Raw genomic sequence first — 26158 nt, 5'->3', positions numbered from 1 at the left:
ACGCTCTGGATGCTTTGAAGCGTTTGATTGACCAATCAGGGCAAAAGGACTAAAGAATTTTTTTGACCCGATTGGTCAATCAAACGCTTCAAAGCATCTAGAAAGCGTCTTCCCGACCGCAGCCATGGGCTTAGGCTGAACCTACAATGAGGTCGTAAATCGTGTCAGATTGGAGCAGCTAATGAGAGGACCAATGAGAGAATTTCTTTTTCAAATTAATAGCCAATTGTGTGACTTATGTTTATCTCTGTTTTCTGGAAAGTTTCCAAAATATCCTTAATGTCCCTAGAAAATGCATTCCGCTTGTAAATATTTCAAATCGTTTAAATCTGACTGGAACAAAAATTTTTTAATTGGATCAATCAAGCGTTTTGAAGCCACTTGTAATATTGGTTGCGTTCAGCAGAAAAAGCTGCTTTGCAACTGTTGTAAAATTCGTGAGCCTGATTGGTGTATGCTCTTAATTTTGACTGAATCTAAGAGCATGCACCAATCAGATTCACGAATTTTACAACAGTTGCAAAGCAGCTTTCCTGCTGAACGCAGCCATTGTCTGCATCGCATATTTAAATTTATTATAAGGCCTATAATAGATTTTTCTTTGCTGAATTTTTGAAATACCAATTAAATGAAGAATTTTAAAAGACAATAGAGAAATAGAAATATTTCTATTTACACCTTTTTTTAACTATTCTCAGGGATAACTTTTTGATTTATAACTCATAATCAACATATTTATTTCTTTATATAATTGCAAGAAATTGAAAAAGCTTTTTGTTTTTACTGTAAATATGTTACATTAACTGAAAATATATACGATAGCAGGAGACTTCAAAAAGAATACAATATATACAGATATAGAATACATATATACAGTGAATATCTACCATTTAAATAAAAAATATGACTATATTGCTTACACAATACACACAAATTAAATACTAGTTTATTTGAGGAGCAGTCTATATTTTCTTCTACATTCGTTTTGCAGCATATTGTTTTGCTATTGATAACAAGCTTAATTATATTTATCTTGTCTATAATAGCTTTATAATCGTAACATGATTGTATTACACTATTGCAGTTCTATATCAATATATTCACTTATCAAACAATTATGCAATTGTAATTTATTTAATCATTTTACACTAATCATAATATTCTTACATGAAATGATCCTCGTACACTGAAGATAATTTTATGTAATAATATCTTTCTCAAGTCTCTCAATCACATATCAGTCTCGTATTTACAATTCTAAATCGTACAAAGAGCATATAGATTTTGGTTTTTATTTATATCATATAAACTTGATTAAGCATGTAAGCTTGTTATATACCTGCATCAATATTGTGCTCTTGATTTCGGATTTAGTATTTTGCCGAGAGACGAATTATCTCCCCGATCAAATTGTAGAAATCTGCAAAGATGTATACTGATGTTCCACAAAATATTAATCTGAATATACAGTCTTTCATTTATTCAATCGCGAGTGATGTTAGAGATTTGCTTCACATAACGTGATGCCCAATTTCAATAATAATTGATTTAATATGTTCATTTCTCTTTATTTAGTGCTTGGATAAATTCTTCTAATTTCTCTTGAATTTGCCTAACCCGTTCTGTAAATAAAAATAAAATATAATTAAGCAACACAATAAGATATAAATATTTTTTATTAATTTACTATTCACACTTTTATAAATTAAACAAATAATAATTAAAAAATATTGCAATACATACTAAGTTTCTCAGCTAATATGACTCGTCTGCCTGTGAGCAATTTCTCCTTAATTTCATTGTCTTGACTATAATCCTCCAGAACTTCCTTGATCTCTTTATCAAGTCTTCGAGCTTCTCTGTTCATGATTTGTTGTCGAAGAGCATTTGCAGTAACTTTTAGCATTTGCTGAATTCGCCAAAAAAGTACTACATCATTGCATTCCATCTGAAAGCATTCTATTAGCAAAATTTTCGAGTTAGGCCGACCAGCGGCTATATGAAGTGTGTATACAATAACATTTCTTTTTTACTGTGTGCTCGTATTTAGTTTTTAAAAGTATCCTAACATACTTCGTTTTCGTGCCCGGTATGATATAGATAGTATCCTTTCCTACAATCATATGCTCTTGCTAAACTCTGTTGTAGGAAAAATCTTCTATAAACGGGATGCCATGTTTCACGAATGAATTCATTATCGACCTCCAAACCATTTCGTTGTAAATTCTTTCTAACAGCAGTCAACTCATCATGTGTTAGAGTAGGTACATGTTTCTGTGCAATCAAAAATATGTGATTTAGATATTATAAAAAGAAATTACGCAATTTTATTTAGCTGCAATTATTTGATGTATGCATACCTTATCGGCATAAAGAATTTTATCTAGCTCATTCTTAACAGCCGCACGTTTTTGTTGGCCTTCTGTTTGACTCTGCCAATAGAGCCACCGTTCTTTGCGATTAGGGCCCAGCATATCGCGCAGGATCTGTTCTGTACTTTGCAATTTTTCTTTAACCGAAGTTTCTAGGAATCTTACTGCTTGATCCCACTCACGTTTATCATTTACGCTTCTGTCTTCCAAAATGTTAAGTTGAATAACACGTAACATCTCTGATGCCTACAACAAAATACGCTTTTTTAATATATAATTAATTCATGACATCATAATTTTATTTTTTTTCTAATACAAAGAATAAAGATGGAAAAATTGTAACGTAATTGTATCGTAATTGAATTTACCTTTTCTTCCCACGAATGACGTCTCATCGCCTCATTCACGACGGCATTTTTGAGATTGTCGAAAATATCGTCGTGATCCTGACTAAGTCGAGCTTGTGTCATAAAATTCTGGAATTCCTGCTGTAAACATTCCCATCCACTTTCGACGCTACGCGCAGGTAGTTGCTGTTCGGTCCAATGTCTCAGTTTAATATCGACAGTAGTATTGAATGTATCTATGACACAAAAACATTATATTTATGAAGCTATCCGCTTGTTCAAGGGAAAGAATAGTCTATCAATATACTATACTTGGATTTCCACTTTGAGCGGCAGGTAAGTAGATATTTTCAAATACATGCATGCTGACTTTATCCCAATTTCGAGCCATTAGTACTTCCTCCCAATGTCTTGGTGATACTTGTGACAAATTGACAATTTCATCCAAGATTTCACCTCGTGCTTTTTCAAACAGCTCGTCTCTATCTAATTCCCTTAATCTGGACATATAATATGTTATGGAATTAATTGATAAAACTACAATTGAACAAAAAAATTTTTTTTTATATGTAACATTTTTTACCTCGGAAAATTATTTTTCCATTCTGTTTCCAGATTAAATCTGGTAGCTTTAAACGCATCTGCTTGTTGTTCCACTGTCTCACGAACCATCTTCCAAAAACATTCGGCTACCGCCAAACTCAAATTTTTCGTAGTTACTTGACCCGACATTGCCAAACCATCTCTGGAAAATTCAAAACGTTAACAACTGCATTTAAAGTCATATCAATTCTTTTAAATGTTCGTTTTTAAACTTACTTGAAGAGCTTAGAATTTCTAAAGAATTGTTCTTCGTAATCTTTGATTGTTTGTATACTATCATCTTGTTTGCCTCGACCAGTAACTACAGCAAAATACCCTAATGCTTTCATTGGAAACAGTTTGCCGGATAATATCTTGCGCAGTCTATCAGGATTAGTCAAATTCTCTTCCGCCATGTCAACCTATCATAGAATAACAACAATTACATATGTCTTCATCTGTTTCTTCAGTTTAATTAATGTAAGAAGAAAAATCATTTCCCATACTTTTGTCAAGACGAAAATTGTTCTTTTACCCGATGGATCCATTTGAGCAACAAGATCGGTCACGTTACTTCTTTCCGCATCGACGGATCCGTCTTGTATGCAGAGAATAATTGCGTTAGGATTACTCATATACTGTTGGCTCATGTGTTTAATGGCCTCGCGAGTGTCTTCCGCCATATCGGCAGTTACCGTCTGTTTCAAAATAAAATCCGAAATTCCATAAACAATACTACAAAAATTTTCTTAGAGAAATTTATGAAATTTATTACTTATATACATACGCTAATAATACCAGGTAAATCGACTAGAACCATACGTTGAAGGCCCGGTCCCTTAACAGTCATAGATATGACATCCGGACTGACTGTCTTTCCATTTTTAACGCTATTTTTCATTCGCAATTCCACCTCTCGTCTGAGCTCGGCTAATTCCGTTTCTTTCGTAAGATCAAATTCTCTGGAACTGTCCTTGAATTGCGCTATATGATAGGGACCTTCGCTTAATGTAACCTTGACTGGCGCTCTCGTCATCATTTCACCTCCACCTCTATATAACAAAAATAGCAATTAGTATCAATATTCACAAATATACATAAAATAATACAAAAAAACGTACCTCGGAAATATTCTTGCTTGAGCTATCATTTCTAGCACAGATGTTTTACCAGAGCTTTGGTCACCAACAACTACTACTCTAGGTAAATGATCAGCAGTGGAATAAGTACTATCATAATCATTAAGTTCATCCAAGACATCGCTATACATATCGATTAATGATTTCTATAAAAATAAGAATAATTTTAAAAATACAATCAAAATAAGATAAATACGAATATATACATGTCAAAACATATATATGTGATTTACTTACTTTTATCTTTTTAGTGTTAAACTTTTGATTCCCTCGTAAAAGAATCTGTTTACGTAACTCTTTATTCTCCCTTTCTAATCTTTCTATTTCACGTTGATATTTTAATTGAATCTGCATTAATTCATCTTGCATAGCATTCATTCTCTGTTGCGATGATTCTTCAATGAAAAAAAAAAAAAATATGAGAATACTAATTGTTAAAAATTAAAAAATTTTTAATTTATGATATGTACATACGAGCTTTCTTACGTTCCTCTTCAGTATTATCATTAAATAATGGACGTGTAAAGACAATCATATTTTTGGGTAACTGATCTTTTGTTTCTGCTTAAAATAAAAATATCATATATTTACAAATTATAGTAACTTCTAATTTATTTCGCGCGCTTAAGTGTGCAAGAAAGCTAGTATCAATGTAAAAAATTAATGAAGCTATTTTATGCGCATGAGCAATTTACATATAAAGTATATTATTAAAAAAATAATAAAAACGAATGTGGAACATAAATTCATATATATATATATATATATATATATATATATATATATATATATATATATATATATATATGTGTGTGTGTGTGTGTGTGTGTATACAATATTTGTATATATTTATACTATATTATGTATACATATATGTAATTATATATGTATATAAATTACACATAAGTGCGCAAATAAAATAACAAAAGTGAAAAATAATGGTTGTCCCATTCAGTATTCAAAAATTAAAATGAATATTCATTGGTATTATACATATATGTTGCAATCACATATTTACATATAAGCTTATTTATGGCTTGGTATTATATATGTTGCAACCATATTTATATATAGCTTATTTATGGCTTTTGCATTATTGGAAAATAGAATATACAGTCGAATCTTGTGAATCATTTAATTACAAAATGCTGAATGGACAGAGAGTATGTATGAAATAGTAATTTCAAATTTTCTTTACACACCTGAGTAAGTTTGTTTAGCTACCAATGAGATGGTATCAAATGCACCTGAACAGAACAGACCATAATAAATCTATAATACAAATGTATGTGGAATAGTGCTTTGCACTAATAAATTGCAGTATAATAAACAAATATAAGTAAGTGTTTTGTCATGCAAATTTTTATATATCAACGATAAATTTAAGTAGAAATTGCACAACGAAATTGGAGCAATTAAAGAAATTATAATAACAATCATTCATCATCATTCATTAACTCATATTTTGTAATGATTGTTGTTCAGGTAGGAAAACGTCAGGCAAATGAAGGAATATGTAATATTTGAGGAATGGATCATAACATGGGACAGATGATGAATAAAATTATCAGACAAAATTAGAAATAATGTATAAATATGATAAAAAAAGCTTCGCGCGCCAATCACTCACTCTGTATAGAGTTATTCTCTTGGTAATCTTTTTGATGATTTTCTGCTGCCTTAATAGCATTATCCAGTCTTTGATCAAACCACATCCTGTATTCTCGATATTTAGTTAGTCCAAACTCTTTTATACGTGGATCTATTTATGTTTGACAATGTTTCATCGTGTATTACAATGCGCGCTTTACTTTGCCTTACGTTTTCACAGATATAAATGATTATATATTTGTCATGCTTACCAATCTCAATCTTATCGTTCACATTATTCTTAAGTGTCATAAGTGATTCTCGAAAATTTTGCCATTGCTTTTCATTAGGTATCAAGTTTTGTATCCATTTCAAATCTGGTAATCCTTCTTTCCATTCTTCATATTTCTATTTATATATGTGAGATTATATTAATATTATATTATTATAATTCCATATTATATTATATAATTCCATAAATATGATTAATAAAAAAAAATTAATTACATTATATAATAACTGATGCTGTTACACATATTTGATATTAATATTTAATAATTGATGAGATATATCATACAGTTAAAAAAAGATACATAAATAAGTATAAAGTATAAAGAAAAATACAGTCTACTTACCTTTTGCAAAGTAACTCCACCACCGACTGCACCGCCCAAAAGAAGATATCGAATTTTTAATGCTCCCCTTAAGACTCTTGCTACCACCATAGCATATCCACGATGCGGATTTGCAAAGTATCTCAATTGTGGTGATGCTAGTAATGGCCTACTGTACCTACTAAATTTTCCAGACATTAGTTTCCGTGTATTAATGACTGGATATCTGGAGCTTTTGGAGACTAATAAAATGCCATAACTAAAAAAGGAAGGAAAAATATATTAATTTATTTAGGAAAAAGTCACAATTAATTATAACCAATACAAATCGTATAATTTATCAAAATTTAAATAATGGAGAACATATCAAATAGAAACGAAGAAACACAATAAAGTTAAAGTATATTTTAAGCAAGTCACAAAAAAAAAAAACGTGATAAAGTATTTATTTTAATTGATAAAGAAACATATATATTATAACCCCAAATTCTTGTGCCGATCACACATATGCATATATGAAATATATGAATTGTATTCTAATAAATTTTGACATAAGGTTCAATTTAGATTAAATAGATTTATTATTTTGCTTTATTTTACAAATAATTATGTTGATTTTACCCGAATTTGCCGTATATTATTTGCTTCATTTTTTAAGGGTGATCGTTACCCGTTGTCGATAAATAACTGTAGACACCGCCATTAAAGGTATAGGCATGGTGTAAAGAAACCAGAGTATAGGTGGGTATATGTGTGTTCGGTTTGCTTGCACTTTCTATATTTCTCTCTCTTTTCGGGGAGATGCTCTGGATGCTTTGAAGCGTTTGATTGACCAATCAGGTTAAAGAAATCTTTACTCCTTTTGTCCTGATTGGTCTTCCCGACCGCAGAAAAAGAGAGACGATAAGAATATCTCTCTCTAGGGATGTGTTCAAAAACTCTATTCATGAGATAGAATAATATCCAATCATACCAACTGATTATTTTGTTCCTAGCACTTCATTTCTGAAACTAAGGGACATTTCTACGTATGGTAACATTGCGCGTGATGTAAAATTAACGCGCCAAATTTGATTTATATTTAATAAGAATCTCTTTCTCTCTCTTCCAAGAAATATATTATTAAGTACAATGTAAATTACGTGAATAAAAATATAATTTCAGCTTCCTATTTTCATGAGAACGATTTATTTAATATATTATATAAAACGAGAAAAAGAGAAATATATTGTTGAATAATTTTATTTTTCTTTGCAATCCTTATATTACAAAACATACTTTTTCCAGACACATTGAAAATATGCTCTATTTACATTAGATCGTCGCCTATAATTTTGTGCTAGAGATTTTTTGAATCTTTACAGAGGAATAATATTAATTACTATATTTTTCTCTCGCATAGGCTTTTTTCGTATAATATGATTATGGCAGTACATTTACATTAAAGTCTATAATCGTTTTTTGTTTTTTTTCTGTCATTTCCGTATAACATATATATATAACATTTTTTTCATAGTATATGAAAATCTATATACTTATGTCTTATATGTGCATGATGTGAGTACGAAAGAAAAAAAAATAATGTCCGCATTTCACGTATAAACGAACATTTGTTTTTTTTTTCGAATATAACCGTAGTTTTATTTCATGTTGTATAAGCTTGAGATCTACAAAAATTCGTAAAAATAAAAATTCAAACAAATTCGCCTCTTGCATTCGTTCGCGTTCATAAGCATTTAAGCTCCTCAGACGTGATATTTTCAGAATCGCGTCCTCAAATTTTTCATATTTTTCTTATTTCATTCTGCGATATGTAAGAATACATACGAATATATAAGAATATGCAAGAATACACGAAGAAATATATTTTACGAATCACAAAAAGCTGCGTAGAAGCGCTAAACTTGATTGGACCCGGTTTTATACGTCGTCCTTTTCTAAATAAGCAGCTGACTGATTTCCCTCTTCTCTCCTCTTTCTTCTTTCTTTTTCTCGCATTGTGTGTGGGAAAACTCGCTCCACTCTACGTAACTAAATGTTACAAAGTGTTCTAGTATTGTCTAAGGGGGTGCCTTCTTCACTCTCTACTACTTCTCACGTTCAGTCTATATATCGCATACTTGCATTATTTATATAAGATCTCAAGTTTTGTGTATGTATATTTCACACATACACACACTTTTAGTGCAACGGGAGGATATTTTTCTAATATCTAATTTTTTTTATTCTAATTCAAGCAACTATGTACATTTTATATCTCTTTCTTCGCTTCTTACGCTTTCCATTCATCGAGTTACTTTTATTCGTTCGATATTCATCACGTTTAATATGCAAGAAAAGAAGAAAAAGATCGAACACAACAAATAACTTCGCACCATTCACTTATACACAATTATTTACCTAAATATAATTGCCTGCGGATAACTGCTGTGAAATGAAATAATTTTAATCGAAGAGACAAATTTTTCTGGTTGCACTTTTGCCTCCATAGTTCGCATTTCTAGGAAAAAAACCGAGATGACATAATCGTCAATATCGCGTGTGTCATACGGTGCAAATTTAATCGTGAAACACGTATCAAGAGGTACTATTCCGATGTTTCTTGCTCTTTGATTTGCCGGATTCGAACTCGTCCTCGCTCCTACGTCGTTTCTCTTTCTGCTGCTTCTCCATCGCCAGCATCGTTATCATCCGCTTATGGGAATCGCCCACTATCCATCCATGTTGCTCCTGTCGATCGTCCTCTTCCTCCTCGGGTACCAGAACTAGCTCCGGCGCCTCTTCTTCGTCACTCGAGCTGGACCAATAATATAACTGATGGGCGGCAGTGCGTTTTCGTCTGCCGATCGCCACCCCGACGCCTTCCTCAACCTTGTTCCATGACTTGGTGGTTTTTAATTCTTCGTCGTCAGAGTCGTGTTTCCCACCAGACGATCTGCGCTCTTTCGAATCCTTGCTATTGCTCGCGGACGTTTTCTTAGATTTCTCTGCAGTTGATTCTTTATTCTTCTTGTTCGGCGAGATCTTTCCGTTCTCTCCGGATCTGGGAAATTTTTTCAGTCTCGTTGGTGATTTCGAGAGTTTCTTTCGCTTGGGTGAAATTGATAAATAACCATTGTTCTCTATGATATTTTCTGTAGAGCAAAAAGCATGTAAATTGTTACGAATATCTTCTGAGCTGTCGAGAGGAGACTGATTAATGGTGTGTTGCATACTCTTCTCAATATTCTCGTCGCCACTTTTCCTTTGCTTTTCCTTCGGTTGATGTTTCTTTTTATGAACCTGCCCGGAAACGATTTTGGTTTCCATCACATCGATATTCAACGCGGTATCTACGTCTGGGCTTTGTGCGAAAATCTCTTTTCTCTTACCGACTTCTCGTAAAATCTCTTCTTCGATCGCTTTCTGTTCTTTGGCGATCATTTGCTCATGTTTTTTCTCGAGATATCTCTCCTTTTTCTTCTCTTTCGATTCCCGCTTCTTACGCGACTTGTCGTGATCGCTTCCCTTCTTGTTGTTATCTCTAGCATATGATTCCTCGTCTGAACTGCTTATTTCTGCTAACAATCCTTGCTTGCCTATCGCGCACTTTCTCTGTCTTCTAGTCGGCTGGAAGTCCATGAGTATCCTTTCCTGCTCTTCTCGTAATTTATCTAACTGCTGTTGCTTTCTCTTCTTCGATTCTTGCACTTTTCTACTAAGGAATACATGAAGAGGAAGATTGTTATCGGATTCTTTCTGCGGTTTTTCGTTGCTGGATAATTTCTCAGGTAAAGCTGGAACATCGTCATCTAGCTCTTCTTTCTCATCTTGTGCCTCTATGTGATTTAAATGTTCATTTTCCTTCTCCATGTTAATAGTTCCATCATTAGAAACTTCGTTCATTGTATCTAGAGTGCCATTAATACTATCATTCTCGGTTTGGATTTTCGAGTGTTTTGAATCATTCTCAGATTTCGACTCAAGAATGTGCCGATCCAAAAGATCCAAAGCTTCCTCCAAGGGAATCAATTCGTTCTCCGGTGCGTAGTCGTCTTTCACATTTGTAGGAATAATTTTTGTTTGCAAAGTTGCGTTTTCATCATCCAACGCTTGTGTTTCAACTTTGTCTTTTGCTTCCTCAGTTGTCGGTGTCAGTTCTTCATTTCCTTCAACTTCCGTCTCCAACTCTGAGCTATCTTCTCTGTACAGATCTTCTAACTCGAACGTCCTTTCGTATTGATTATCTGCGTCGTCATCACTGTTCCTCGTTTCATCAGTCGCCTTTCTCTCATCTATCACCAACGAACGATCCGACATTTCCGATTCTGATTTTGCAGCATTGTAATCCTTCTTTGTAGCATCCTTCTGCACCACTTGAGTCTGCCAATCACAATTCGCAAGATTCTCGTTATCGAATTTGGATTCATTGATTACATGTTGATCACAATTCATGTTGTCGATGTCAAGCTGTTTCTTTAGACTCTTTCTCGGCTTTGACAGAGATTGTTGTTCCTTCGCAATTCCATAATCAACGTCGTCCTCCCGTTCGTATTCACTCTCAGACGATGTCGACAATTCCGCAAAGAGATTCTGTTTGCCTTTCGAGCATGCGCGTTGACTTTTCGAAATACCGACACCAACATCTTCCGCTTTCGCAGCCGTCCTAAATTCGTCCGAACTATCATTCTCATACCACGCATTTCTCGCCCGTTTTTTTGAACTTTTACCTCGCTTTTTGAGTTTGTTGGATTGTTTGACGCTCTGCTCAAGACGTTTCAAGCGTTGCTGTTTTCTTTCTACAAAATCGTCCATCGGTCCGGTGATTGAATCGGTAACTCGCTGCTGCTGTTGTTCTTCGCTCTGGAACGATTTCAAAGCGCCTTTTGTCTTGGGCGCAAACTTCTCCAGTTCTTGAAACTTATGATCGATTATAACGCCCAACTTTGTGTCCGCGATATAATTGGTCTTGCCATTCTCTGACGCGGTGCTAAGCTTTCCATCGATATCTTTCTTCGGCCAGTTGGTCTCGTAACTCTTGTCGACTTGGCTCCTATAAGACAACACGCTACCCAAAGTGGGTGCTATTTGGCTTTCCTCTTCGTCAAATTCGTACACGTCCTTTATCCTTTCCGATTCCCCTTTTCGATCGAAGGAATCACGACGCTTTTTCTTCTCCATCATACCACCGTATAACTCGTTTCTACGAATCAGCGGAAACTCCTGTTGTTGCTGCTTCTTACCCCTCTTCGGTTTGCGTGGTTTCTGCATGCTTAACTCCACGAGCGTAGTTTTTGAGCGTTCCTGTTCCTTTCTATCGTTTATCTCTTTTTTGCGTTCAAATAGCTCTTTGATAGGGTTTCTTGTTTTCTTTGTTAAGGATGTTTTTGACGTTATCGCCGATCCCTTCGTTGGTTTCTTCGACAAATCCGAGGTATCTTTAGTTGCTGTCGCTGCTGCTGCAGCTGCCGCCGCCACCGCCACGGCGACCATTTTCACCGATTGATGATTCTTGCCATTGTTCGTGGTATCCTCCGGCGACGTGGAAGTAGGAGCACGTGCACAAGCCAGTTCCGCCAATAGCTTCATTGGAGCGGATCCGCTGTAAGAAATTAATTTATAAGTTATATACATCGACGAGCAATTGTTCGTTCATCGACAATAACAAGATTCGTTATTAAAACATATATGTGATCATATAATTAATCGAGAAAATATAGTCGTATATAGATAACTATAATCATCTATTAAAAGCCTCTGCATTTTTAATAATTTGTTACCAAATTTTGATTATCGTACAATTAGAAAATAAACGAAAAATATTTTTCAATAATATATTAAAGAGGCTTTCAATAATAATTAAATTTCCAATATCGCCTATACACATATTGTTACGTAAACAATTTTACAGAATGAAAAACAAAGTCGAATACAGTAAATAAATAAAAATACTGTAAAAAATAAACTATTTTTTATTTTTAATTATTGTATAATCAAATTAATATATTATTATGTAAAATTTTAATTAATTAAGCCATAATCTTTTAAACTTCATAATATAGAATAACAAATGTTACTGAAATTAATAGAATTATAAAAGTGTAAAATATAAATCTTAAATATAAAATATATACAAATGTTATCTCCTCTTATAAAATTCTTTGATGAATTTTTTTAAATAAAAAAATTAGAAAATTATAAACTTAACAAAATTTGTGACATTTTATATGATATTATATATTGTGTTTTTAATATGAGAATATTAATTCTCATATTAAATTGTAAATTAATTGATTATTATAGCGACATTCTTTACACTTTATTCTATCTTTAAATTTATAGAAAAAGAAGATACTCTTTGTCGACTCACATAATTTCTTTCCTTTAAACTACTTAATTAAAATCTTTTCTTTTATCTCCTCAAGAAACATATTTGACGGTAAATAATCTGGCCGAATAATGAGTGTCGTGTATACTGACAAGCGCTATATATAGAGCCCTACAGTCTAAAAACGTTATACGTCGATGTTATTGCGGGAAAGATCGTTCATCGCGTATAGAGTGGAGTGACGAGAACGGATCAATACGCAACGAACGAATAGGCATCGTTCGGCGAGAGGTCCTTACGGCCATCCTTTGTGAAAACTGAGAATATCGACGCGTTTGGATAATTCCAGAATGAATTGAAAAAGGAAGAGTATATCGATCAAACTATTTATTTCGAGATTACGTTTTAACTTTGCTTAACAAAATTCAACTTCCATTTCTGGCAAAATTAATTTTTTTTTTTGAGAGTAACCGCGCTCGGAACACGTAGATTATTTTTTTTCCGAAACATGATCATTCTTTATCCTTTATACGCCGATCATGCGCTACATTTAGTTTAGCGTAATCGAAAAATGGAATGAAAACAAAACGCGTAGTCGCGCGCCGATGAATAAACGAGCAATCAACAGGTGTTGAACCGAAAACAAAATTGAAAAATGCGCTTTGACATGTGATCGTCCTATATAAAACAGTCGAATATATTTTTAATCATCCAGCTTGAACGCAACATTTCGTTGCATTCTATTAATCTCAAAAACTTTTTATGCTTCTACATACATACAATTTTATAGACATAAATGAAAATCATCTCTGTCTATAAGAAAAATAAATTGAAGTCTGCCTTTTAGCGTAAGAACTAAAATTTTATGGTATTAATAAGTCGTTAAAGAGCTTCGTAGCTAAGAAAATTCTGCAAGTTTATTCATGAAGTATTTATGAAGTTTTAAGCACCTTCGTTTCTCTCAAGTTTGAAAGTATATTATGTCAAAGTATTACTCACATCAAGGTTCATTATCACACTAATGTAATATTAATAATTTCCGTTTTTCTCTCAAAACTGAATATTCTAAACAAAGTTAAAATATTCATTACGCTCTTCGATTACATTTAACTAAAAATGCATAAATAAATGCGATGCAGATTTCAGAGCCGAGATACTCACTTGTGGTCATGTTTGCTGTTGCTATGCAATAAATTAGACAATGCTTTGTCTAGCAGACCTAAAGTCGAATTCACTTTATTCTTATGTCCCGGTGACGGTACGCGCTCTCTATTCGATGCGATTGAGGTAGATTGTTCGTGTTCGTGTATACTCGAAGAATATGAGTTCCCAATACTGCATCGCTTATGATCATTGTCGCCCGGATGATTACTGTCGTTGATCTTCTGACCGAATGTGCTAGCTATCAGATTCTCGCTTTCTCTCATACGCTGCTGAATCTTGTCTCGGAGTTTGTTATTATGTTCAAAGGCTACGTCCAAACTGTCCTCGTAGCCGAGGTTGTCGACTCGCGATGCGTCCGGACTGGCGGATCTGCTCGATTGCTCGCTACCACGCGTTCGATAGCTTCTGTCGTGACTGTTGCACATCTCCTCGCCAAGCAACTAGAATTTTTAAGTAAGAGATATATATATTTTATATCGTATTTTTTTTCATTGATGTAATTATAGAAAAGAGAAAGGAAATAAAGAAAAGAAACGAGTTAAAATCTCAGAACAATTAAAGATTATTTCCACACACAAATCATCTTAAATATGTATATATATTGTGTGTAAAATATATATACTTAAAAAATTAAAATTATAAAACAGATTAAATCAAATAAAATATAATACATATGTATACAAGAATTATTGCCAATAAATATTAATTTACACACACATACAGATTCGAGCGGAAAATATATATTTAAAATCTACTCACTTGATTTACCGATTCCAAAAGACTACCAAGGCTGTTTTGACTTTCCACGTCTCTCCATCGGTCTTTATTAACTTTGAATCCTTGCGGCTGATCGTCTCGTCTATGATAAGACTCTGTATGATCCAGTTTAATCTTCTTCGCACCTCTCAGTTCATTCTCACTGGTGGCCTTCAGTCTCGAACAACATTCCACGAAGAGCTCCTCGTCAAAGTTTAGAATCTTGCCCTGTCGCGGTTCTGTCGTCGACTCAATCTCCCTTGGCACATCCAAAGCGTTATCCTCGATTGCGTCCGTGGGCGCGATCGTTACCACATCTGATCTGTGACCCGATGACGGCGACCTGATGACAATTTTTTCCCCGGAAAACTCGCTAGGGTTCGTCTTTCTGGAAGTATCTTCGTGCGTCATTCTTTCTTCTTCGTCCTCTTCGCCTTCTTCCTCCTCATCCTCCTCATTGTTAGAGCTACTTTCTATCGAGCTGTCGGGAGTCTCACAAGCGTAGAACGGTGACATTCTTCGACGTCCGAGATCATTATCATCGTCGTCGTCGTCTTCCTGCTCTTCCTCCTCGTCATTGTTGTCGTCATTATCGGATTCCCGAATTGCCTGAGAATTTTCCTCGAGCTCGGCGAATTGATCTTTCATAGTTAGTCCTGCCAAATTGCTACAGCTACGCGATAGCGTTGTAGATATCTCGTGCTTCTGTCTAATCTCCTTCTCTATCGGTTGATCCTTCGCGAGATCTTCCTTTTCGAATTCCAGACTTTTCATTGAACATTTCCAGTCTTCATTGACGGTTCCTCTCTTGCTCTTTCTGGAATTCGTTAGCTGATGATTCATATCTGCGAAAAATTCACAAGTATTATCTGTGACAATTAGATTCTTCGACCGGTTTATCGATTCATCTGTAGATCGAGTCGCTTGATCGTTTTGCATTTCGTTCTTTGTTTTTTGATTTTTTAAAGCAATCAATAAGTCATTATCGGAATTTTTTGAAATCATATTATCCGTTTTTGTCTTGCCGATTCTGATTGTATTAAAATTCTGTTTTTTATGATTATTCGAGTCCTTTCTTGATTTGCCGCGTGCATTTTGCGCTTCAATTTGTTCTTGATTTATTAAACTGATATTTTTCCAAGTGTCATTATCTTTATGTTTGACATTCTTTGAATTATTCGAACGATCTGCATCTCTAAATTCATGAAATCCACTTTCTCGTTCCTTGAAATTCTTATGCGTCTCATTGAGATCCTGATCGTCGGACAGACACGATGAAGTCTCATTATCAAGAGTATACCAGATTTTCTCGCCGGCTTTAATCTTACTTTCTCTCCGTCTGCATTTGAACATGTTGAACTGCGAAGGTGAAGAAGAACGCTCGTTCCTCGCATTAGTGTCCTGTTTTTTACGGTAGCTGGAACTATTTTTTGATTTTCCATAACCGTTGTGATCGAGAAGATTGGCTTGAAGATTTTCACAGTCCACAGAAATTGAATTCCTATCTTTCATTCGCTCCTCATTCCATTCTTCCTCGTAGTATCTTTTTGACTCGTCATTTTTATTATTCATATAATCATCGTCAAACTGATTGCTCGTTTCTTTAATTTCGTTCACATTTTCTTCACTTTCCGAAAGAATTAGCGACTCGTCGTCGAAGGTTCTGAATATTCTCTCATCTGCTCTAATCTTGCTCTCTCGATGTCTTCGTTTAGCTGGGTTAATGGGTGATAGTGATTCGATACGATCCTCAGGCATTAAATTAAAATCCTTCTCTCGTTTTTTCCGGTTCTTTAATTTGCCGTGAACCTCGATAATGCCTTTGTCGTTTCCATTTTTTCTAGGAGAGAGCTCGGCATCCTTTTTCGTGTCGGAGTCCGTAAGAATTCCCGAATGGCGTTTCTTATCCTTCTTGTGTCCGTTTTCGGAGATCTTGGTCGATCCGCGTAAACAGGATCTCGCTTCGGAAGTGCTTCTAGATATGTCCGAGTCGTCTTCCGATCGCGATACCCAGTCATTCAGTACCTCCTTCACCTTGTCCGCTTTCTCGCCGCCGAATACTCTGCCAAACACGCTCTTTACAATTTTGCTTTTATTCGAAGAAGCAGATTCAATCCTATCAACTTCATTCTCACTATCGCTCGATATTTCAGCGATCTTGGCTGCGGTGACTTTTTTCCTTCTACCTCGAGAGACTTTTGATTTCCTACGACTAGTTTCTCGCTCTTTGTTGGCCGATTGTAAACTTCTCGATAATTTCTTACTAGACGATTCCAATCGAGTTGTTTTTTTATCGCGAATACTATCATTTTCTAAATCGTCTATAGAGTAGGCAGTCGACTGTAGGGCTAACAAATCACGAAGCCCTACATTTGTGATGGGAAGAGATTTATCATCAATAACTTCATCTTCGTTGCCTTCTGATTCCGATACAAGCTTCGTTTCTTTTTGGAATATTTCCATCTCTGAAAGTTCCTCTCTTGACTTGATTTGTTCTTCTTCTGAAATAATCGACGGCTTCTGAATCTCGAAACTTTCATCAAGTTCGATTGCTCTAATGGATTTGACTGATTGTACATCATCATTTATAGTTGATACATTTTCAATAATTTCTGGAGAAAATTCGGCTAAAGCTTCGACTGTTGAGTTAATTAAAACATTTGCGCTTGTATCATTGTGATCAGATTTATTCTCTGATTGATATTTTTCATCATCAGCACATATCTTCATCTCCGATAGTATCGATGTATCGGCAGCTTTATTCTTTTCTGATGGAACGTTGAAAGCAAGCATATCGCAATTCTTTGCGAGTACGGTATCAGCTATCTTGATGTTTGTAGATTCTATTTCTTGTACTGATTGGTTTTCAGAACTATTCATTTTAGTGAATAGAATTTCATTTTCTTCAACCTTTAATTCATCCCTTTTCGTTTCTGATAAATTCGATTCTCGAATGTAATCTTCAACAACAGGCAAAGACTCAACGTTCGATGTCAAAGAATCTGTCAGAGTGACCGAAGTAGCTTTTTCGATGAGCAGCATTTCAGATTCAATCTGTTCTGTATTTTCTCTTAATTCGTTGCATTTTAATTTCATCGATTCAGAGATACTAGAATCTTCTGCTTGTATTAATAAATTGTTTTCGACTTGTACAGGATTTTTTCTAGGTCTGCCTCTACGTTTAGAAGGCTGAATATTTGCATCAATATATGGCGCCTTGCTGGCTTCGTCAAAATTATCTTTGGTATGAGAAATTAATTCTTGATCTTTGCTTTTTGATTCTTCGAAACTACTTGTAGCGATATCATTTTCATTAATTTCAAATTCTGAATGAGCTAAAGTAACACTTGAATTCGGAATGATGCGATCTTTAAGTCTCGGTCTACCACGTTTTCTCTTTTTAATGTCGTTAGTCGAGTCTGGCTTTGATTTTGCGGCTTCCGTATCCTTATTTTTAGTATCAGTGTATGTCATTTCCTGTAACGCGTTCTCGATCATTTCTTCTTCCATTTCCTTCGGTTTCTTTTGTGGATCGCAGCTATTTTCTATCTCATCGTTGTTTAACTCCATACAAACATTCATAAAATATATATCAGCTTCTACGTCAGACTCCTCGTAATGTTGAATGTTTTTATTTCTTCTTGGTCTCAAACTGAACCGAGTAATTTCAGTTGAAGTTTGATTCTCTTCCTTTCTATCATTATCTATCTTGTAGAATTTCCTCGTACTTGTTTTTTTATCGCGAATACTATCATTTTCTACATCGTCTACAGGGTAGGCAGTCGACTGTAGGGCTAACAACTCGCGGGTTCGCCCTATATTTGTGCGGCTCCTTGTAGTTCTTGTCTCCTTGGATTCTATATGATGTTCACCTTTTACGTCAGTGTCACATGATAATTTCGAACAGCCTATTTCATCATTCAAAGATTTAACAATCGATTCTGCCTGATTCTTTATTTCTGCTGAATCTGCATGTTGAATTTCTTCAGGTACGTCTTTGGCTTCTTTTACTATTTGTATCGTTTCTTTTGTCGAACTATGCTCGCAAGATGACGAGGAAGAGCTCCATTCAAGATCATTAACCGAATTCAGAGGCTCATTCGAATCAAATTTTGATCCTTTTAACTCGGGAGATTCCAAGATCAAATGCTCTTCCGCTAGATTCCTCTTCTTGGATTTATTGCGCTTCTTATCGCCATTTTTACCTTCTGATTCTTCTTGTTTTTTCTGAATCTGTTTGATAGGAGTAGATGACGATACTGGATCCTCCGGCGTCACTTGATCAGTCAAAACATATTCATCGTGGCTCATGTTTTCGGTGATCTTGCAGATTTCCTCGTCCAGCAATTTATCTTCCAGCGCTTCCTGTCTCGTTACTCCTATATTCACCAAAGATTCTGTGCTAGTTGTATAAGAAACATAATTCTCATCCGATTCCAAGGACTTCTGAGTGACTTCATGCGATTGAGCATCGTCTAAAACATTCTTCGTATCACGCTCGCTCACTTGATTACTTTTTTCTTTGTCGTCGATTTCTTTATTATTTTCGGACGTGCCATTGTTAACAAGTTCGAGTTTATCTTTGGTAGATTTCGTCATCTGCGACAAATGAGATTGCGACAATGTATGCTTCTTCAAGGAACTCTTGCGAGTAAAACTAGTGGCACACACATCGCAAAAAAATCTAGCCGCTTCCTTTGTTAGCTTTTTCCTCTTTTCTACTATTAGAATTTCGCCGGTTTTTGTGTGCACTACAACGAAATTACCGGCCGCGCGTTTCTTCGGGGTAATCGGATCATCCGGAGAATCATAGTTATTTGATACTGATTGCTCTGCGGTGATATCTTTGTTTGCAGACTCATCTGCTATTGGTTTATCATCTGCGTCCTCATTTTGTAAAGCTAAAGATTTCTCAGCGAGTTCAAACTCTCGCTCGATGTTCTCCAAAGCTTTTGTATTTTCTAACGAAGCTTGGATATCCATCGGAATCTCGATATCGTCCACATCAGAAAGATCAAGGTGTTCATCGAGTAACGATTTAGCGTTTTGTGGCTTCTTCGAATTTCCTTTATTACACTTTACAATTATCGAATCTGCTTGCTCGTCATTATCGCCAACTAGGTTTTCCTCCTTCCTCTTTCTCTTAGCAAATCGCTTCTTCCGGAAATAGCTAGACTCGCTAGCGCATGAGCTTTCGGATAGATCGTCTGTGCTTTCAGCATCCTGATTACGAGTGTTGGAAACGGCAAGATCCTCGCTCGATAGCTGCGTCTTCTTTTTGAACATGGATCTTGTCTTGACTAGAGATGGAATAAACCCAATTGAACTTGAAGAGCTTGATCTTTCAAGCTTCTTCCTGCTTGATTGTTCTCGCACAATATGTTTCTTACATTCTACTTGCTCTTCGACTTTCTCGATTAAATTAGACATTTCGTTAACTTCTGCGAGTTCTTCGTTTATCCGAGATTCTTCGGAAACACTTTCGCCATTATAGCGATCGTCCTCGGGCGGCAACTTCTTTTTCGGACCTCGTTTCTTACCGCTCTGCAACAGATCTTTCACTTCTGGTACCTTGAAATGATCCAAGTCAACAGATAATTGCTCGTTAGAATCTGGAACATTAATTTCCTTATTAAATTTCGAAGTAATCTTGCCAGGTTCTTTTGGTAAGTCCAAATGTTCATCTGCTAGTGACTTTTTCTTCGTACCATGTTTCTTTGTTGTTTCTGATAATGTCGAATTAACGAGACTTGAATCATCTGCATTTTGAATTTCCTCACACTTCTCAGATGTTATTTGCATTGAATACACGGTTTCTTCTAAAGAAATATCTGAATTCTCGTTAGTAGTCCCGTTCATTAATTTTTCATCAGTGAATTCCAAAGAATCTCCTTTGGATGATGAAGGTAACAGCTTTTTTTCCTCATTAACGGGCTTCATAGAAGGTTGAAGAACATCTGAAAGCAATTGTGATTTCCTTTTTGACGTACGTCGATTTGAAAATTCGCTTGCATCATCGATTTTTTGGTTTTTCTTCTGAGTTCTATCTGTAAATTTCCCGCTTTTAACAGTTTTCTTCAAGGATAATGTTGACGATTCGATGCCTTCCTCGATCAATTCTATCGATCGATCGTTAGATTCTTCATCGGAAATTATTTTATCAACGGCTTCTTTAAAGCTTGTTGTTAATTCATTCGCTTCTTCATAAGCCGCTTCTGGAAGATTGGCCAATTTCTCTAAATTTGATTCTTCATCTTCCGCGAGGATTTTTTCTAAACTTGAAGATAGCTCCAAGTCTTTGATAATTTTGCTTTCGCTACATTGAAGCTTTTCGACTTCAGCATCTGTTTTTGAAATTTTTATAGTTTCATTCACTTTTTCGGCAAGCTCATGTCCAACATTGAACATCTCTTTTTGCTTGGAGTTGGTCACAATAACATCGTCAAACCAATCTTTCTGTATATTTTTTTCAGCAAGCTCTTGATCGATTTCTAATGATTTTCTTTTGCTTTTCTTCGGCCAACTTGCATCCTCCAGCGATCTTTTGCTAGATTTTCTTCTGGATTTTATGCCACTTGTCTTCTTTTCAAGTTTCTCTACACTTAATTTTTGTGTCGTAATTGATGAAATGGAAATTTCCGTTAAGGTATCTGTTAATGATGATGGAGTCTCATCTGGGATCTCCATTGGAATAATTGCTTCTTCATTTGTTGCTGATTTATTCTCGCAAAATTCAACTTGCAATTCTTCAACGGAACGCATTGTATCACTCGCTTGTTTATCTATGATATAGTTGTCTTTAATTTCAACATCTGAAACATCATTTATTTTAGTTTGATTCTTGCTCTGAGCTTGCATTTCAATCTTCGTTGTTAAATTTCCTTCAAGGTTATCTTGAATTACCAACAAATCCGTTGAATGGTTGGAAGTCGCACTCTTGATATTAGTTATATCGTCTTGAAACGATTGGATTTCAGAAGTAACAATTACCGGCAGTTTTTTATCGGTAGATGTACTCGTTATACTTTCATTCTCGTTCTTTGTAGTATAACTTACCTCGCCAAAATTCGCGCTTTCTGCGTTGTCGGCTAAAGCAGGGCCGACTTCGTTGAGAATGCTAGTCAACTCATCGGCGGCATTATCCAGAAGGGAACCTACCTCACCCTCCAACAAAGCGTCCTTTTGTTTCGCTATCTTTGACACAATCTTCTCTAAGAAAGAACCCTTACCCTTGGGTTTTCTCCTGGACAGATCGAGGATGATATCGTTGGTTGGTGATATCTTGGCGGTCGAGACTTTCGACGATATGTCGATCTGATCCGTGAAATTATTTTCATCCTGTGCTTTATCAATACAAGGATGAGCGTTTTTTTCATTATCTGCATGTTGATTATCGTTTGCATTCGTCGATATAACTTTATTCTCTGCGGATTCCTGCTCATTCCTAGCGAGAACTGATAATTCGCTGAATGCTGAATCCACTGCGATCATATTATTCTCGCTACCAACGGATTGTTGCGTACTTCCATTACGCGCCACTCTGTCTGGATTGTCTAGACTAGTTTGAACCGTTAACACCTGCACGCTCTGTTCCACGGGAATATTTATACCTTCCGTCAGAATGCCAATAACGTTGTTCAAAGATCTCTTTCTCGATGATCTCTCTCGACGTGCGCCCCATGTTTTTTTAGGTCTCGTTACTTTCAGTTTGTTGTGAATGTTTACGGAAGTTTCCAAAGAATTCTCCTTACCGCTATCGACAGATAAGTTGCTTGTTTCAGATTGCAAGTGATTCAGACTGAGATTCACCATCGCCGAGTCGCGATCAGAATTGCTATTATCATCGCCTTCGATTTCGTTTTTATCAATGGCTTCTTCGAGCTCTTCTTCCTTCTGGACTTCATTCGGCATAACATTTTCATCGTTATTTTGTTTTTGCATCGCACGTGCGTTAATCTCTTCAGGATCATCAATCGATTTGTTGCGACTGCGACGTTTCCCAAATAAACCGCTGCCTTTTTGAGAGCTACTTCCTGCAATTTCTGGAGGCTCACTCTTCGCATCAATCAATGATCTTCTCGTCTGTCTGCTGTCAATTTTATCCTCAATATCAGGGTTATTGATTTCCTTAATCTGCGTATTTGCGTGGTTGTCTTTTTTACTTGGCTGACTTTTTTCAACATTATTAGTCGTGTCTTTAGTAATCGTGTTGTTAATCGAGTCCTTTTCTAAATTAATCGTTTTCATCATCTTGCCGGTTTTCTTCCCAACGTTTTTCCTGGATGATTTCTTAATTGTTTCTATCCCCAGTCTCTTGCATTGCCTCTTCCATTTCTTCCAGCTGTCATTCATGTGGTCTCGCAGGTCTACTTTCGATCTTGGCGTCCTGCCAAGCCATTGTCTCAGATTGCGTTTTGAGTCAGTATCATTAGATTCAAGCTCTAACGTATCCAAGATACCTGAAAAACTGCTAACCGAATTCAAGAGTTTCTGTACTTCAAATGGAAAAGTTGCCAGTTTCATAGAATCCTTTTCTGAGAATGATCTTCTGAATCTTTTCCAGTTGGTCCGAGTTTTTTTTGTCGTTTCTTCTTTTCTAGGTTTTAAATCTTTTTTAGCAATTATCTCACCCTTTGATGTTCCTTCTTTATTATTTTCACCATTATTAGTATTTTTATTATACAAATTTTTCTTGTTTTTTATTTTTCTCCCTTTTAGCATCATCGTATTGTTTCTAGAAATCTCGTCTTCTTCAACTATCTCGATCTCCTTCCGTTTCATCGTATCTTTCGATTCCTGTTTCGGCTTTCGTCCCCGCGTCGGTTTCTGTTCCTTCGTACTTTTCTCCGGTATAACCTCACAATCAGTATTAATTTCGGTATTACTCTCTTTCTCTTTCAAAACATACTTTGCGAAAGTTCGGGGTGTTTTCTGATCCTGAAGAGATCCCGATGATGTCACTGGTGACAAGATGGGCAAATCGTTCGTCGATTTATCGGTATATTCCTCGTTAGAGGACACAATTTGCATCACTGGTTCTAAAGTCGGCATCTTGTCGCTGTCTGACGATAGCCGGGTGGTTCTTCGTGGTAGTTGTACTTCGTCTTTCTTTAACTTTTGAATCGTTTTCGACTTCAGCAACTTAATTTCGACTGAATTGGCAGCCTTATGTTTTCCATCGCTCATTTTCATTTCCGATTTCGTTGATGAATTCTTATTTGGATTTCGAGCGAATTTGCCGTCTTGCGTTCGTAACTGCAACTTCGCTTTAAGGGAGGCATTCAAAGATGCCACCGGATCCACAGGACGTTTCCTCTTCAGTGTACTCTGAGTCAATTTACTCTTACCCCTTATTCCAGGAGCTGTTGATATTCTTTTGCTATCGGGACTGGTATTGTTTTTATCGACCGTTCTCGGCATCATCTTCGAGTTCTTTGGTATATTCTTTGGAGAGGACGTTTCCTCACCTTTCGTATCACTCTTCGAAATAGCATTGCTCTTAAACTTTACAGATTTACCTCTTGCTTTTAAATTCACTAGCTTATCGCCAGCTTTACATTGAAATTGAGAGTTGTTACCCGTTTTCGTCTTTATATTTCCTTTTCTGCCAAAAATTTTAGGTCGTCCAATTACTTTTGAACGAACGGTTTTATCTTCCGAATCTGAAACCTTACTGGCCAAGAAAATCTCGTTGATCTCTTTGGCATCTTTCTTACTCTCGTTTTCGGCCCCGGCATTTTTGCTGTCGTCATCATCCAGTTTCTTTTCGGTCTCATGATAGTTCTTTACGACGCTTTCGATCACTGCGGTTATGTTGTCACTTCGACAGCGTTTCCGCTGAATTGATTTGGCATTCTTCAACAACTTGTTCCTCAGAGCGGCTTTGTTACGCGAAATTCGTGACACGGACGAATTGTCGCCGATTATGCGTGGCCGTGTTCTGGTCTGCACCTGTTTCAACAAAGTTCAAAGGTACCACTGTAATGACGATATCGAATAAGCATATTTTATAAATTGAGTTTCAATTGCATCGAGACGAAATTCCAAGATTTACAAAAAAATTCAATACTTTTATGTTTATATTTTATAATCACATACAATTTTAAACTTTTATTTATAATTTACTTTTATGTGTGTTTGTGTATAATTTAACAAATACATAAAATATAAGCAAAAGAAACATGTTGATTGAAGCAAAAAGAAAAACGTTTTTCCAAAGAATTGAACGTTACATGATAATATAAAAATCGCTCTATCTTCGTGTAATTGTGTGCGCGATCATGTGAACGTGTATTTGTGACGAGCATGTGTGTCAACTAATCGATGCCTTCGCTCATGTGCGACGAGGCGCGCAAGGTAATAACGTTTTATCATTATTTCGACGAGTTTCGATGTTTTCATAACTCTTCCTTGATTATTTAGAATATTTGTGTCATCCAGATTAACATCGCGATACGATATTTTGTTACTTACATTACTTGTCTAGATAATAAATAAATTTATCTAACACCGTTTTTATAATTTCAAGACAATTAGTTCTATTTATTATTTCTTATTAATGCTGACTTTTTTACCGAGGTATTAAAAAAAAGATAATAAATTGTGTCATTTTCTTTTTAATAATTTGCAGAAATAAAAAAGGAGCAATTATTTATGACATATTTTAAATAACATTTCATTATGCGATTTTGATACATGTAGATATGATTTCCATCGAAATAATCGAGAATACTAATATCTAACCATATTATCGCAAAGGCTTTATGTTGGAAGCCTATTAAGGATAGATATTACGCCGTCAATATCCTAATTGAATCAGTTGGCGATTATAATCGACGCCACTAATACCCTTTACGATTCTAATATCGATCCAATTTTGATCGAGTATATTATTGAGACGAGGCATTGTTCCGCACGATTAAGTTACTTACGTTACGTAGCTTGCTTTGCGATCGCATCACATTGTCCTGTAAAACTTTCCTCGTGGCCCTCTTAGCCGGGAGATTAGCTAGCATTTTCTGAATACTCTCGCCTAAGAACAAGTACACATCATTATCAATCAGTGCATATGATAACGAAAATCCTCTAAAATAATTTAAATATTATTTCTACAAGTCTGTATTAAAAATTATATATTAAAAGAGGATATATTTTCATCACTTTGTAATAATTATATAATTTATTATATGTATAATATATATAATTATATATTATATATATATTATTATTATTATTTATATTAAATATATTTTATCACTTGATAAAAAGCAATTTATTTCTTGCATCT

At 35.3% G+C, this 26158-nt stretch overlaps 2 protein-coding genes across 9 annotated transcripts in view; both read right to left on the bottom strand.

The window, feature by feature from the left end:
- Positions 1 to 912: 912 nt before the first annotated feature.
- On the bottom strand, positions 913 to 7374 carry Opa1 (Opa1 mitochondrial dynamin like GTPase). 7 transcript variants are annotated; one of them, XM_083088257.1, is made up of 18 exons: positions 7266 to 7374; positions 6666 to 6903; positions 6303 to 6438; positions 6071 to 6202; positions 5643 to 5687; positions 4915 to 5004; positions 4678 to 4835; positions 4423 to 4586; positions 4089 to 4353; positions 3808 to 3999; positions 3539 to 3723; positions 3303 to 3464; positions 3032 to 3219; positions 2741 to 2955; positions 2361 to 2618; positions 2074 to 2274; positions 1744 to 1948; positions 913 to 1622 (listed from the first exon to the last, which is right to left on the bottom strand). In XM_083088257.1, exons 1-18 carry the CDS (start codon positions 7292 to 7294, stop codon positions 1558 to 1560), a joined length of 2928 nt encoding a protein of 975 aa, XP_082944383.1. In that variant the 5' UTR covers positions 7295 to 7374; the 3' UTR covers positions 913 to 1557. The 7 variants fall into 7 exon arrangements, with proteins under 7 accessions (XP_082944383.1, XP_082944384.1, XP_082944385.1 ...); XM_083088258.1 differs by having other exon boundaries at positions 4915 to 5001; XM_083088259.1 differs by lacking the exon at positions 4915 to 5004.
- Positions 7375 to 7870: 496 nt separating this feature from the next.
- The window catches only part of LOC145965492 (uncharacterized), a 36834-nt gene continuing 18546 nt past the window's right edge, over positions 7871 to 26158 (bottom strand). For both annotated transcript variants that reach the window (XM_083089103.1, XM_083089104.1), the window contains 4 exons: positions 25803 to 25903; positions 14875 to 24822; positions 14113 to 14555; positions 7871 to 12225 (listed from right to left, as the gene is read on the bottom strand). In XM_083089103.1, coding sequence (XP_082945229.1) covers positions 9222 to 12225; positions 14113 to 14555; positions 14875 to 24822; positions 25803 to 25903 — 13496 coding nt within the window. In that variant the 3' untranslated portion in view covers positions 7871 to 9221. The remainder of the gene's footprint in view (positions 12226 to 14112; positions 14556 to 14874; positions 24823 to 25802; positions 25904 to 26158) is intronic.

Source organism: Camponotus vicinus, unplaced genomic scaffold, assembly GCF_025532165.1.
Source record: "Camponotus vicinus isolate PSW18456_S1 unplaced genomic scaffold, iyCamVici1.0 SCAF_14, whole genome shotgun sequence".
Taxonomy (NCBI): Eukaryota; Metazoa; Arthropoda; class Insecta; order Hymenoptera; family Formicidae; genus Camponotus; species Camponotus vicinus.
The sequence above is the reverse complement of the archived record's forward strand: the minus strand, read 5'-3'. Positions and strand labels throughout refer to the sequence as shown.